Genomic DNA, 14,987 nt, shown 5'->3' with positions numbered 1-14,987 from the left:
GAAGACAGCGAGAGGAGCTGGGCATATGAATATAAAAGTGTTGTTATAGCGGGGGTATAAAAATGCTGTACGGCCTCATTCAAATTCAAACGGCTGTTCGAACATGGTGGCGAGAACGAGCGCACGGAATGATGAATGACATGGCTCACCAGACCATGTGACCCGTCAAGATGAGATCGATCTCGTCATCCTGAGGGAAAACATGTCGCGGGCGTTCACAGCAGATTCGTGCTGTTATAGGCGTCGCCTTTTCTCTGGTGTCTGCTGGCAACCAGACGTGCGTTCGAGACGGCGAGCGTTCGCGCCCAACTAAGGTTTCTGGCGAACAGTTAATGCTGAACAATTTTAAATGAGCATTACGTTTACTTCGCCACCAACGCATTCTTTTTTTTTTTAAGAAATGGATGCGTCTAAACGGAGGGTCATTTTCGCAGTGGCTTCCACGATATTAGAGCACTTCGCTGACAGTGGTCCTGACACGATATATATTATACAAGTACACTCTGTATTGTTGTTTAGCGCAACTAATGAAGAGGTCTGTAGAATTGAGCGATATGCCGAGGAAGTCATCCCTCGATATGATGATATTACTTTTCGCTCACCTTCCAGGATAAAACGGGCAATCGTTGTTGTCTTGGTTTCTTTCCTGTCAGCAGTCATTATTCGTGTTTGCAGCACACCACCTTTTCAGACTGTTTGGCAACGATAGCTAAGGTTCGTGGAGAACAGAAAAAAGTTTGAATATGTTTGAATATGTTCACGAGTGTTAGCGGACGCTTGCCATCTCGAACGCATGTCAGGTGTGTCCACTGGCCACCAGGTGTGTCACCAGGTGTGTCACTGGGCCAGAAGGTGTGTGACCAGGCCAGCAGGTGTGCGACCAGGTGTGTGACCAGGCCAGAAGGTGTGTGACCAGGCCAACAGGTGTGTGACCAGGTGTGTGACCAGGCCAGCAGGTGTGTGACCAGGCCAGCAGGTGTGTGACCAGGCCAGCAGGTGTGTTTCCAGGCCAGCAGGTGTGTGACCAGGTGTGTGACCAGGCCAGATGGTGTGTTTCCAGGCCAGCAGGTGTGTGACCAGGTGTGTGACCAGGCCAGCAGGTGTGTGACCGGGGCAGCAGGTGTGTGACCAGGTGTGTGACCAGGCCAGGTTGCAGAAAGGGTGCGTGAGAGGTGGAGATCAGCGGGGAGGCTGGGTATGCTGGGTATGCTGGGTATACTGTAACCCGGCTAGTGTGGCACCGCAGCAGTGGAAAAGTCATTCGATCCCAACTTGAAGTTGGACCGTTCCTTTGGGACGCGGGTCACGTGACCACGCTTTGTTGTGAGAGACGACCCCACGCGCACCTGAGCACCGGCGAATTCCGACGCCCTCCGGAGGGACGGGGCAGTCCCGCACGCCCCGGTCCGAGGCTCTGTTTGAGTACTCTGCAGGAGCTCCGGGGGGGGCGGGGCGAGGCGGGGGGGGTAGGTGTATAGATCAGGTCCCACCGTTCTACACCCGTGCCAAAACGCAGTCACATCCTGCAGAGAGGGGATCACCCGGAGCACCCGTCCCGGGACAGAGAGAGAGAGACAGAGTGGGGGCACTCTCCCACCTCATTACCCCAGGTAGGAGGTAGGTGTGTGTGTGTGTGTGTGTATGCGGTGGGGGGGTGCAGCCGGTGCGTCAGTGTGTGAGATGCGCAGCGACTCTGGTTACACCGTGGGTAAGGTTACCAAATGGAAGCTTTAATAGAGCCTCCAGCAGCCTGATCTCCTGACTGTGATGCTACCTGAGGACTGCGCAAGGCAGGACTGAGTACTGGGGCCTCGGACCCGGTGTAGACGCGGACACGCTGGTAAGGGCTACGCAAAAGGGCGGGGGGGGGGGGGGCTGTCTGAGCGTCTGTAGCTCTGTATCGATTGCTGGGTTGTTTTTAGCGGTTGGGGCACTGATGGGACCTACCGGTACGATTAGCCTAACTTTAGCAAAGGTCACCCACTGGGGACCAAAGATCCTTCCATCATAGGACAGTGCAAGGCTGGTTTCCATAGATAAATGCTCCAGCTGTGCTGTACAGATGCAGATACACCTGGTTTGATTTTCCCTCAGCTGGTTTTCCTCCGTCCTCAAGCGTGCTGAGGTGACAGCAGAAAGGCTTTCACAAGTTTTTAAATGCTTAAACAGTTTGATATTCCATGTCTTCTCATCAGTGAGTAGTGGCTCAGTCAAAGGTTCTGCTTGATCTGCTTGATTGAAGGTTTCTTGATTGTGGCTTTCAGTAAAAGATGCATAGATACGATGATCTGCTCCATGGAATGTTCTTTGAAATATTTACCACTTACAGCAAAAGAAAAGGCTGATATTGCATGTTTACTCTGAACTTTATAGACTAGCCTTTATTAATGGATTTTTTCAGTAGATGAAGTAGAAGGAAATTAAGCTCTGAATTTCAGATCCATAACTAAGTATCTTCCTTAGATTCCACATTAAAGCACCCCTCTTTGTGACTGAACCCCATTGTCATTGTTCCATCATACTGTATGTTATTCAAATGTGACAAAGTATTTTGAGATTAATTTTAGGTCTAAGTAAAACTGTAATGCAAAAGTAAAGAGTATATTTATGTTTTAAATAGATACTGGATGTCTGAATGAAAAAATGTGCGTTGTAACCATGTTTTTCCTGATTATTGTGATTACTGTACTTATTTACATACAAAAAAAAAATTAAAAACCTTATTAATTTTGATATTTTTATGTCACTCAACAAATCTGTTTATAAGAAGAAAGTTTAATTGTTTGGTAGGGCAGTACAATATTTGGTATGAAAACATTATATAACTTTTGTTTCATTTGCAAACATCAAGACATTCACATTATTAGTGTCTCTTTATAAGATAAACTGGCTACGTCTAATATTTCTCTTTAGTACACAGCTTTTTCAGTAGACTAGCATGAATGTTATATTTTGAATAGGTTCCAGTAAATCAAAGCATGAAATATGCCACCAATATGCAGAATACACTGATGATAAACAACTGCATGCACAGTTCGCCAAACAACTGCTGCAAGTGACTTGCAAGCTCTGCATTATTTGCAAAGTATCACCATTTAAACTACAAGAACCGAGACAGTCACGATTGCGATCGGAAATGTTTCTCCTAATAGGTTCTAAACGGTCGCCTGTTTGATTCTTTTATTGATTAATGTCTCACCTAATTTTGAGGGACAGACATTCAATCGGTCAGGTTGTCTGTTACATTAGAAACACCTCATACAGCCTATATGTTTTCTCTCTCTTCTTTTCCTGCCAAACTCCCTCTATCCTGCCTGACAGTAGAACCTTCCCTCTTCTGCCTCTTTCTTCAAATCCCCTCTCCTCCTTCTCTACCTGTCTCCTGTCTTCTGTCATACACACAGGTGAATAAGGACTAATTTATAATTCTGTTTAAACATCTGCAAGAGTGTCCTCCCAGCATCTCTCTCACACACACACACACACAAGCTCACACATACATAAATACACATACATAAACACACACACGCACACACACACAAGCTCACACATACATAAACACACACACACACACACACACACACACACAAGCACACGCATCTTCAGCTGTCTCGCTCTCTGTGATGATGCTGTGAAAATGAACTCTGTTTTTACCTCTTCCTCCTACCTCTCAGATGTCTGAGCACGGAGTGTTAGATGTGCTGTGTGTGCAAAATAAATGCTACAACATCCAAAATAAACACTATATCCATCAAAATAAATGCTATAACCTTCAAAATAAACACTATAACCAAAAGAAACACTATAACCTCCAAAACAAACACTATATCCTCCTAAATAAATGCTACAACATCCAAAATAAACACTATAACCTCCAAAAGACACACTATATACTCAAAATAAATTATGTAACCTCCAAAATAAACGCTATAACCTCCAAAATAAACACTATATCCTCCTAAATAAATTATATAACCTCCAAAATAAATAATATAACCTCCAAAACAAATACTATAACCTCCAAATAAGTGCTACGACCTCCAAAATAAATGCTAGACACGTTCAACAGAACACAAAGTGAACTGCTTATCTCTTGTCACAGAGTTAGCTGCCACAGCGCCATCTGTTTTATTTATTTATTTTTTACCAGTGATCATAGTGTTCAGGGGATTCAGTGTCAAGTGCTGACAGCAAAGCCGATTTAAAGGCCGAGGTGCTTGCATCAGATGAGAAGCTGTGATTACGGCTGGTGGCTTTTAAGTTGCTGAACTGCCTATAATACTTCAGTGAATGCATAGCAATAAGACAAAATGGATTCATGACAGAGAACTAAACATTAAAACTCATTCACTGTCTTATTGAACTGTTTCACTCATGGAAACAGTAAAGAAGAACTGAACTGTGTTTGTGGTCAAGCAGTTAAGTGCACTGATAACTTTGCATGAGGTGTATGCATTTTGGGCATGTGTGATCTGAATTTCAGCTTCCACTGGTCAGAACTGTTTTTTAAATAATCTGTTTGCGGTCTGAAATTAGTCGTTTTTTTTGGTGACAGTGAAGCATTATCAGTTTATTATAATAAACAGCAGAAACACTGCGCAAGATAGGCATGATTGCAGCACTGGTGCATTGGAGCCAGCGGCCGGATGACTTTGAATTCTATTTTTCTCTCCTACAGTACAAAAAGATGAAGTGGGGAGGGAGGGAGGGGGGGGTGAATGTGAGATGGAGGAGAGGGTAGACAGAATTGGGACTCTCATGAGTTGGCACTTCCTGCATCCTGTTCGCCCTTTTTCTAGTTCTGTCCTGCTGTGCCGTTCGACGGCCTTGGAGCTCTGCGACCCCTGAGTGATGATGATGACGATGATGTAGAGACTCGGGGGACTGGAGTGAAAGTAATGATGATGTAGAGTCTCTCAGAGAGGTAAAGTTAGGGTTGTGTTGAATAAGGACTCAAGTAAATGAAATGAGAGTGGTTGTGATGTAGAGACTCGAAGATGAAGTTAGGGTTGTGTTGAATAAGGACTTGGGTGGATGAAATGAGACTGGCCATGATGTAGAGACTCAGAGAGGTAAAGTAAGGTTTGTGTTGAATAAGGACTCAGGTCAATGAAATGAGAGTTGTGATGTAGAGACTCACAGAAGTAAAGTTAGGTTTGTGTTGAATAAGGACTGGGGTAAATTAAATGTGAGTCATGATGTTGAGACTCGGAGAGGTAAATATAGTGATGTGCTGAATAAGGACTCAGGTAAATGAAATGAGAGTTGTGATGTAAAGACTCATAAATGAAGTCAGCGTTTTGCTGAGTAAGGACTCGGGTAAATGAGATTTGAGTTGTGATGTAGAGACTCAGAGAAGTAAAGTTAGGGCTGTGTTGAGTAAGGGCTCGGGTAAATGAAACGTGAGTGGCCGTGATGTAGAGACTCATTACATTACATTACATTACATTACAGGCATTTAGCAGACGCTCTTATCCAGAGCGACTTACACAACTTTTTTACATAGCATTTGACATTCTATCCATTTATACAGCTGGATATATACTGAAGCAATTTCGGTTAAGTACCTTGCTCAAGGATACAACGGCAGTGTCCTACCGGGGAATCGAACCTGCAACCTTTCGGTTACAAGTCCAGTTCCTTACCCACTGTGCTACACTCCGTCCTCGGAGAGATAAACTGGGAGTAATGATATATCACAGTCTCTGAGGGCTGGAGGGGAGGGGGCCGGCGATGATGTACACATTCAGTAAGATGAGCTGCGAGAAACAGCGCGAGCACAGGCAGGGCCCCCCGCGGGAGGCTAAGAGAGAGGCGAACGGCGGCGAAGCCGACTGCATTATTCACGCGCGCCTGACGCCACCGGGAGCGTCGTCGGCGAGGTCACGCAGGGAGAAACACAAAGAGACCGCAACGGCCAATCACCCGATGACTCACTCTGCCCTTTCACCTGGCCCGCAACCAGCCAGTCGGCCAGCCCGCCGCTGACGTCCTCACCTCTCGACGAAGCGAAACACAAGTTCTTGCACACGTACTGCCGGACGCCGCTTTCTTCAGTTGACAGCAGTCCGCATTCCGGCTTTGCATCAAGAGTCACGTCCTGTTTGGTCGATGGACTGTTCGCTGGCTTCGCCTTCTCGATGAAAACTACAGTGTTCCTTAGCTTCGTGTTTTAGCTCTACAGTCAGCAGTAGAAGCATGGCTGAAAATTCATAACTGTGGAGTGTTCGAGTCCCACACGCAAACAATCTCAAATTCCATCCTGGTGCTTCTAAGGAGTTATTGACTGTTTCTCTGTCTGTCCAAAGATATCACAATGTCCTAGAGACAAATAAACTGTGGACGTGCGTTCCAATAGAAATCATGGAGCATGACTGTGCTGCCACACACACATTAGTGCATACACATTAGTCATCGCAGGCACACACTTAATACTTTTTCTTCTGTGTTTCCCTGCAGATTGGGGAGAGATAAACCTGAGGAACAGGGCCTCTCTATGTTGGTCCCGAAGCTGTGGTCCAGACCATCTACCTCCTGCTTTCTTTCAGCTGGGTGTGGTTTCCACTGACCCCGTGGCCTGGGTCCAAGACTGGGGGGGGCTAAGGTGAGCTCCGGGGGGGTGAGGGAGGCCATGGAGCTGTCCCTCGTCAACTTTGAGAACCCAGACGACGTGGGCATCGAAATGGGAGACGTTTCAGTTGACTGTCCGACGGAGATGACCACGCTCGCTCCGGGCTCGCTCAGCCGCAGACGGGGCACCATTCAACCGAGCACGCCACCTCATTCGCCACCGCGGGTCAGACCGGGGCAGCAGCAGGTGCCCTCACCCACCACACCTCCCGCACCAGCCAGGAGAGGTCGCCAAAGCAGCGGCAGCCTGGTGTCCAGCTGGAAGCTGCTCCTGAACAGCGATGGGGCACAAAATGAGAACATCTTCAACAAGATGGCCAAGGAGTGCTGTGATGACCTTTTGGGTGAAAGGGAGGGTGGGATGGACGAGGGGGAGCAGAAGGTGATCATTAACATTGCTGGCCTCCGGTATGAGACTCAGCTCAAGACCCTGAACCAGTTCCCAGAAACCCTTCTGGGGGATGCCGTGAGAAGGATCAACTACTTTGATCCCATGAGGAATGAATACTTCTTTGACCGCAACCGCCCCAGCTTTGACGGGATACTGTACTACTATCAGTCTGGGGGCAAGGTCAGGAGGCCAGCGAACGTCCCCCTGGACGTCTTCGCAGATGAGATCCTTTTCTACGAGCTGGGAAATGAAGCAATGGAGCAGTTCCGTGAAGAAGAGGGCTTTATCAAGGAGCCAGAGGTGCTGCTGCCCACCAACGAGGTGCACCGTCAGTTCTGGCTCCTGTTTGAGTACCCCGAGAGCTCCAGCGCCGCCAGGTCGGTGGCCTTAGTGTCCGTCTTGGTCATCGTCATCTCCATCGTCATCTTCTGCCTGGAGACGCTGCCCGAGTTCCGTGAGGATCTGGATCTCTTGCCCGCGTACGTCCACCTCCACAACCACACCCGGGGCGGCTCCGGCCCGCTGGCCCCGGCGAGCCGCGCTCCCAAGACCCTCGCCGCGACCTTCAGCGACCCCTTCTTCCTCGTGGAGACCGTCTGCATCATCTGGTTCTGCTTCGAATTCACCCTCCGCTTCGTGGTGTGCCCCAGCAAGAAGGACTTCTTCAACAACATCATGAACATCATCGACATCGTCTCCATCACCCCTTACTTCGTCACTCTGATCACGGAGCGGATGGCCACGCAAGACGCCAACGCCAGCCAGAACATGTCGCTGGCCATCCTGCGCATCATCCGGCTGGTGCGCGTCTTCCGGATCTTCAAGCTCTCCCGGCACTCCAAGGGCCTTCAGATCCTGGGCCAGACCCTGAAGGCCAGCATGCGCGAGCTGGGCCTGCTCATCTTCTTCCTCTTCATCGGAGTCATCCTCTTCTCCAGCGCCATCTACTTCGCCGAGGTGGACGAGCCGGAGACGCAGTTCATCAGCATCCCGGAGGGCTTCTGGTGGGCCGTGGTGACGATGACCACGGTGGGCTACGGGGACATGTGTCCCATCACCATGGGGGGTAAGATGGTGGGCACCTTGTGCGCCATCGCCGGCGTGCTGACCATCGCCCTGCCCGTGCCCGTCATCGTCTCCAACTTCAACTACTTCTACCACCGAGAGACCGAGCAGGAGGACAAACAGATCTTGGACACGGCGGTGGAGGCGGGACTTAAAATGGGGAGTGCCGCCAAGAACGGCAGCACTGCATCGCTCAACAAGGCCAACGGAAACTGGCAAAGTGACAAATCCAAAAATGGGAGGTAAATAAAATAAAATAAATAAATAAATAAATAAAACTTGCATTTTCTATGCAGCCAACTCAACTGAACGTCAGCTGGATTACAGTGGGATCAGCAGTATACTGAACAATAAAAGGGATTGTGCACTTCTTAATTACAGGGAGATGACCACACATTGTTCAAAGATGCATTTAAACTTTGCTGACAAAGCTTTTTTGTGGTTTTGTCAATTATTGATTCAGGTATTTTTAGAGGAAGGCTTTTGAATACAACTCAGGTTGTCAAACACATACCCTACTTTGCTACAATATATGAGTATTAAAAACCTTGAAGTTATCAAAATGCATGCTTTTGCATTCTCAAGCACTTAAACTGAACCAGGAAAATATTTATTTGGTTTTGGTGAGTTATATCATCGTAAAAGACTGAACCAGCACTTGACTGTAAGTAATATTAAATGTGATTAAGGAATTGTGTTGACTGATAACAATGCATGGTGAATTTAAAATTAAAATTTAATGTATGCATCACACACATGTAATAACAGACAAATAAAAATGCATTGACACGCATGACTCAATCTTAATATTCTGCTTTTGAAATAAATCTTTGATTCTTTTATCTTAGTCCCATAAAGCTTTAATGATGAAAGAATGAATTTGATAATTGCATAATTTAATGGAAGTGTTGAAGAGATATGCTTCATTTACATATAATGCCACACAAACACAATGGGCTTGAGAAATAGAATTATACAGCACATGGCTTTTCTTATTTAAAAAATAATTTTTAAAAATATATTTTATGATCAAAAATGGCACAATGTAACACACACACACATATATACATCATTTAGGTATTAATTATTAATACCTATTAATTAGGTATTAATTATTGAAAATAAAAATGTGTTGCATTGTTCCATTTTTCTAAAAAAATATATATGTATAATCCTCCCTGACTACAGTAAAGGTCTAAGTTGCACTGTCTCAGTTTTCACTGTAACAGAACCCTTTCAGGTTCCCCTTTCTCTGTCTGGCACTGGTAAAGGTAGAGGGTTGCAGTGTGTTTTATCTCTTTCTGATTATTTCATGTTTATTTCACAAATATATTTCAACACAGGGCTACAGTAGTGTACCCAACCAACGCGAAACACGTGGATCTCATTTCAATTTAGAATGCTAGCACACAAACGCAAACACACACACGCACGCGCACACACACGCATGCACGCACATGCACACGCACGCACACACGCACATACGCACGTGCGCGCACATGCACACACATACACACACACACGCATGCACACACACACACACGCACGCGCAAGCACATGCACACACACCCATGCCCGCACATGCACACACACACACACACACACACACACACACCCGCACACACACACACACACACACACACACACACACAGTAAAACCCATACCAAGGCCAGAGCCCAGCACCATGGGGCTGTCTCAACAACTAAATCTTTGGGTCATGTGACGTAACCTGTCCTGTGGGGCTAGTTTAAAAACACTAGCACCTCACACACACTTTAGACAGAATGGCACATTACACAAAGACAGGGTAGCCACCTCGGCAGGCTAGCAGTGCTGTGTGTCAGGTACTGTCTGTCATGCCTGGAACACGTCCCATTACATTAAAGGCATTTAGCGGACGCTCTTATCCAGAGCGACTTACACAACCTTCACATAACATTTACATCGCATCCATTTATACGGCTGGATATACATACTGAAGCAATGCAGGTTAAGTACCTTGCTCAAGGGTACAACAGCAGTGTCCTAGCGGGGACTCGAACCTCCGACCTATAGGTTACAGGTTTCCCCCATTTATATTACACTGCCGCCCACATAGTCCCACAGCTGACTATTAGGAGAAGGCACTAAGAGAAGCCTTTATGTGAAATTACAGGTCATTTAGTCAGCACACTTATCATTAGGACAAAGGTAACATCAGAACATCACTACCATAGATATCAGTTTCACCCACACTAGTTAGGTTCCTTAACAGTCCGTATTAGTCATCACACTATAAACAGAATGACACACACACGCAGGAATACTGGATTTTTACACGATTTTAAACTTGGCTGTTTACACTGGACAGTCAGCAGTAAGGCAGTCACCTTAACTATAGAAAATGCATGGGAACCTTGAAAAAAACTGTAGCATTTTTCATCCTACTGGCTTCAAAAGAAAAAGTGCATCATTAAAATTTCATAGCCAATCCATCTTTTATGGGGTCATCTATCTTGGTTTCATTGACAGGGCTGTTGTGTAGCACTGGTCTCTGCCAGGAACATGTGTGTGTGTATGTGTGTGTGTGCGTGTGCATATGTATCTGTGTGTATGTGTGTGTGTTTTCTTTTATGTGTGCATATGTATCTGTGTGTGTTTGTGTGAATGTGGACGTGTGGTGTGTGTGGGTGCGTGTATGTGTGTTTTTATGTGTGCATAAATATCTGTGTGTGTGTGTGTGTGTGTGAGTGTGGGTGTGTGTTTGTGTGAGTGTGTATGAATCTGTGTGAATGGGTGAATGTGGGTGAGTGTATTTGTGCACTTTTTACATGTCTGTGTGTGGCATCCAGATAAAATTGCAACAGGCAGTCAACCCTTTGAAGTGCAGGTTTTTTGGAATGTTTTCTTTTTCTTCACTCACGTCAGTGTTCTAGAACTCCATTGCTTTCCAGTTACCAGTGGCGACTGCTACATCAGCATTAGAATGCACAGTGAAGAACATTCTAATAACGTATTTGTGATCTCACACCTTAACGGGTTAATTATTGGGGTGTTGTGCTACGAGCGTGTGCTGTGGCATAGACTCTACCCGTGTCTGGAGATCGGCAGGAGGAACACGATACCTCTCTCCTGCGAGAAAGTCTGTCAAGTCATGCTAGCTGATATAAGTGGAAAATGCTGTCTCAGGCATCGTTCCCAGAAATGGATATCCCATAAAAGCTTGTTTGGGTTCAGATCTGGCAAGAGAGAAGGTTTATGAAATATGGATAATGCTAGTGTCATACTTCATCCATTTGACAGCTACTCATGATTAGTGGGATGGGCACTGGTAGATTGTGTTTAGAGATGCACCAAAGGGGCTACATAAATGTGTTTTATAATAATAATAATATTATTATTATTATTAATATTATTATTATTAATAATAATAATAATAATAATAATAATAATACGAATAATAATGGCGGAAGTAGCATCTTAGAATCTGGCTGCCCTTGTGGAATACTATTTGCATTGAAACACAAGGCCTCATGATCAAGAGGCTATGCAGAATTCCAGAGCTGGTTTCTAATTATCACCTGACCTTCAGCCCTATACTGACCTGCTTCAGCACTGAACTGATCTGCTTCAGCCCTATACTAACATGCTTCAGCACTGAACTGATCTGCTTCAGGACTGAACTGACCTGGCTTCAGCACTATACTGGCCTGTTTCAGCACTATACTGGCCTGCTTCAGCCCTATACTGACCTGCTTCAGCACTGAACTGATCTGCTTCAGCCCTATACTAACATGCTTCAGCACTGAACTGATCTGCTTCAGGACTGAACTGACCTGGCTTCAGCACTATACTGGCCTGTTTCAGCACTATACTGGCCTGCTTCAGCCCTATACTGACCTGCTTCAGCCCTATACTGACCTGCTTCAGCACTATACTGGCCTGTTTCAGCACTATACTGGCCTGCTTCAGCCCTATACTGACCTGCTTCAGCCCTATACTGACCTGCTTCAGCCTTATACTGGCCTGCTTCAGCCCTATACTAACATGCTTCAGCACTGAACTGATCTGCTTCAGCACTGAACTGACCTGGCTTCAGCACTATACTGGCCTGCTTCAGCCCTATACTGACCTGTTTCAGCCCCATACTGACCTGGCTTCAGCACTGAACTGACCTGCTTCAGCACTGATCTGACCTGCTTCAGCTCTATACTGACCTGCTTCAGCACTGAACTGACCTGCTTAAGCCCTGTACTGACCTGCTTCAGCACTATACTGACCTGGCTTCAGCCTTGTACTGACCTGCTTCAGCACTGAACTGGCCTGCTTCAGCCCTATACTGACCTGGCTTCAGCCTTGTACTGACCTGCTTCAGCACTGAACTGGCCTGCTTCAGCCCTATACTGACCTGGCTTCAGCCTTGTACTGACTTGCTTCAGCACTGAACTGGCCTGCTTCAGCCCTATACTGACCTGGCTTCAGCCTTGTACCGACCTGCTGCAGCACAGTTTGTTGCCATGACTTTTCATCACTGCCACAGCCTCACCCACATTTCATGCAGACTAAGTCTCTTTACTGTCCAATTGAGACACTGCATCTGAGAGCAGCCAATCAGGGGCTCAGCTGCAGCCCCTGAGAGGAGACGGTCTCAGGTGTCACTGCGGTGAGAAATCACGTGACAGTATTACCAAGAGGAATGTGAGCCAAGCCCCTGCTCTCTCCATCTCCATCTCTCTTTTTTCTCTTTATTCCTCTCTCTCTCTCTCAACTGGCAATGTGTCTCAATGCTCACCTCCTAACCTCTTTCTTCTTCTCTATCTTTCCCTCCCCCTCTCTCTCTCTTTCTCTCTCGCTCTCTCTCAATTCAATTCAATAATTTATTGGCATGACTGTATATAACAATATTGCCAAAGCAATCCACAATTAAACAATTAACAATAACAAATAAGACACGATTAATACAATAAATTAACAAACAAATAAATAACCAAAGCCAAACCTACAGACAATCTACAAGTTAAATGACAAACACTAATAAGTACAAGAATAAAAATAAAGACTACTAACAATACAGATAACAGAGATGGTGCCTCACTGGTTGTCCCTCATTTTGTGACAGGAGGCCACATATCTTGCAGCCAATGCCACACATTCTTTTTTCTCCCCGAGTGTGTAGGGGAGTTTTTCAAAATTATTGTAATTAGAGAATTTAGGTGAAATTGTTCCAATTTTAGAAAATACATTTTTTCTTATGTCCTCATATTTTGTGCATTCTCTCTCTCTCTCTCTCTCTCTCGATTGGCAGTTCCTCTTGTGTCTCAATGCTCACCTGCTCTATGGAGGTGAATGAATACTATCATAGAGCACACTTGCCAATACTGGCTTCTATTACTGTACACCATTTGAGATTACACTGACAGCCCACAGTACTTTAACCAGCAACTGTGTTCTTGTTAAATGTTCATACTCACATGGGTCAACATTTATTCATTTACATTGGACATAATTGAACTAACAAAGAGGAATACAAAAAGGTTGACAACAATAGCGATTCCACATTTAGAGAAAACGATACGTAGTAAATCTTTTATAATTCAATGTAAAGACACTGGTGTTAAAATGCTTTACTGCTTAACTGCCAGCTTGTTTAGGGCACAGAGCTTGGAGCTCTGCCAGCAAGGCCTGGTGTCAACACTCATAAGATGGATCACCCCTGCATTGCAGTCTGCTAGTGAGCACACACACACACACACACACACACACACACACACGCACACACACACACACACACACACACAGACACACACACACACACACACGCGCACACACGCACACACACACACACACACACGCACACACACACACACACACACACACGCACACACAGACACACAGACACACGCGCACACACACACAGACACAGACACAGACACAGACACACACACCCACACACACACACACGCACAGACACACATGCGTGTACACACACACACAAACAGACACACACACAGAGACACATACGCACGCACACACAGACAAACACACATGCACAGTCACACACAGTCACACACACGCACACAAACACAGACACACAAACACACACACACACACACACACACCACTTACACGTTACCATAGAAATTCCACATGGTGGCTTCCTTGTAGCACACATCCTTGCACACGGCCTGCGCAAATATTTAATTTAGAGCTTTATGGGCTCTATATCAAGAAATATTAGGGATCGCAGGAACAGTACTTAATGGAATTATAATTGTTTACATTTCAAAGCAGGAAAAAAAGTAACACAGTCTCTGACTCAACACACTCCACTGAGACAGAAAAAGTAACAGTCTTTGACTCCACTTAGACGTGGAAAGTAACAGAGTCTTTGACTCAAAGCACTTCCACTCAGACAGTAAAAGATTCTTTGATTCAAAACATTCATCTCAGACAGTAACAGAGTCTTTGACTCAAAGCACAATCCACTCAGACAGTAACAGAGTCTTTGACTCAAAGCACAATCCACTCAGACAGTGACAGAGTCTTTGACTCAAAGCACAATCCACTCAGACAGTAACAGAGTCTTTGACTCAAAGCACAATCCACTCAGACAGTAACAGAGTCTTTGACTCAAAGCACAATCCACTCAGACAGTAACAGAGTCTCTGACTCAAAGCACAATCCACTCAGACAGTACCAGAGTCTTTGACTCAAAGCACAATCCACTCAGACAGTAACAGAGTCTCTGACTCAAAGCACAATCCACTCAGACAGTAACAGTCTTTGACTCAAAGCACAATCCACTCAGACAGTAACAGAGTCTCTGACTCAAAGCACAATCCACTCAGACAGTAACAGAGTCTTTGACTCAAAGCACAATCCACTCAGACAGTAACAGAGTCTCTGACTCAAAGCACAATC

At 45.6% G+C, this 14,987-nt stretch overlaps 1 protein-coding gene across 1 annotated transcript; it reads left to right on the top strand.

The window, feature by feature from the left end:
- The first annotated feature begins 1,511 nt into the window (after positions 1 to 1,511).
- LOC118210893 (potassium voltage-gated channel subfamily A member 10-like) lies at positions 1,512 to 8,832 on the top strand. The gene is made up of 2 exons (XM_035387395.1): positions 1,512 to 1,610; positions 6,460 to 8,832. The coding sequence occupies exon 2, from the start codon at positions 6,632 to 6,634 to the stop codon at positions 8,330 to 8,332; it is 1,701 nt and encodes a 566-aa protein (XP_035243286.1). The 5' UTR covers positions 1,512 to 1,610; positions 6,460 to 6,631; the 3' UTR covers positions 8,333 to 8,832.
- The last annotated feature ends 6,155 nt before the right edge of the window (positions 8,833 to 14,987 follow it).

Source organism: Anguilla anguilla, chromosome 13, assembly GCF_013347855.1.
Source record: "Anguilla anguilla isolate fAngAng1 chromosome 13, fAngAng1.pri, whole genome shotgun sequence".
Lineage (NCBI taxonomy): Eukaryota > Metazoa > Chordata > Actinopteri > Anguilliformes > Anguillidae > Anguilla > Anguilla anguilla.
This window is presented reverse-complemented; position numbering and strand designations above follow the sequence as displayed.

Coding starts and splice junctions, on each gene's coding strand:
- LOC118210893 (XM_035387395.1), top strand. CDS start 6,632: ATGGAGCTGTCCCTCGTCAACTTTGAGAACCCAGACGACGTGGGCATC.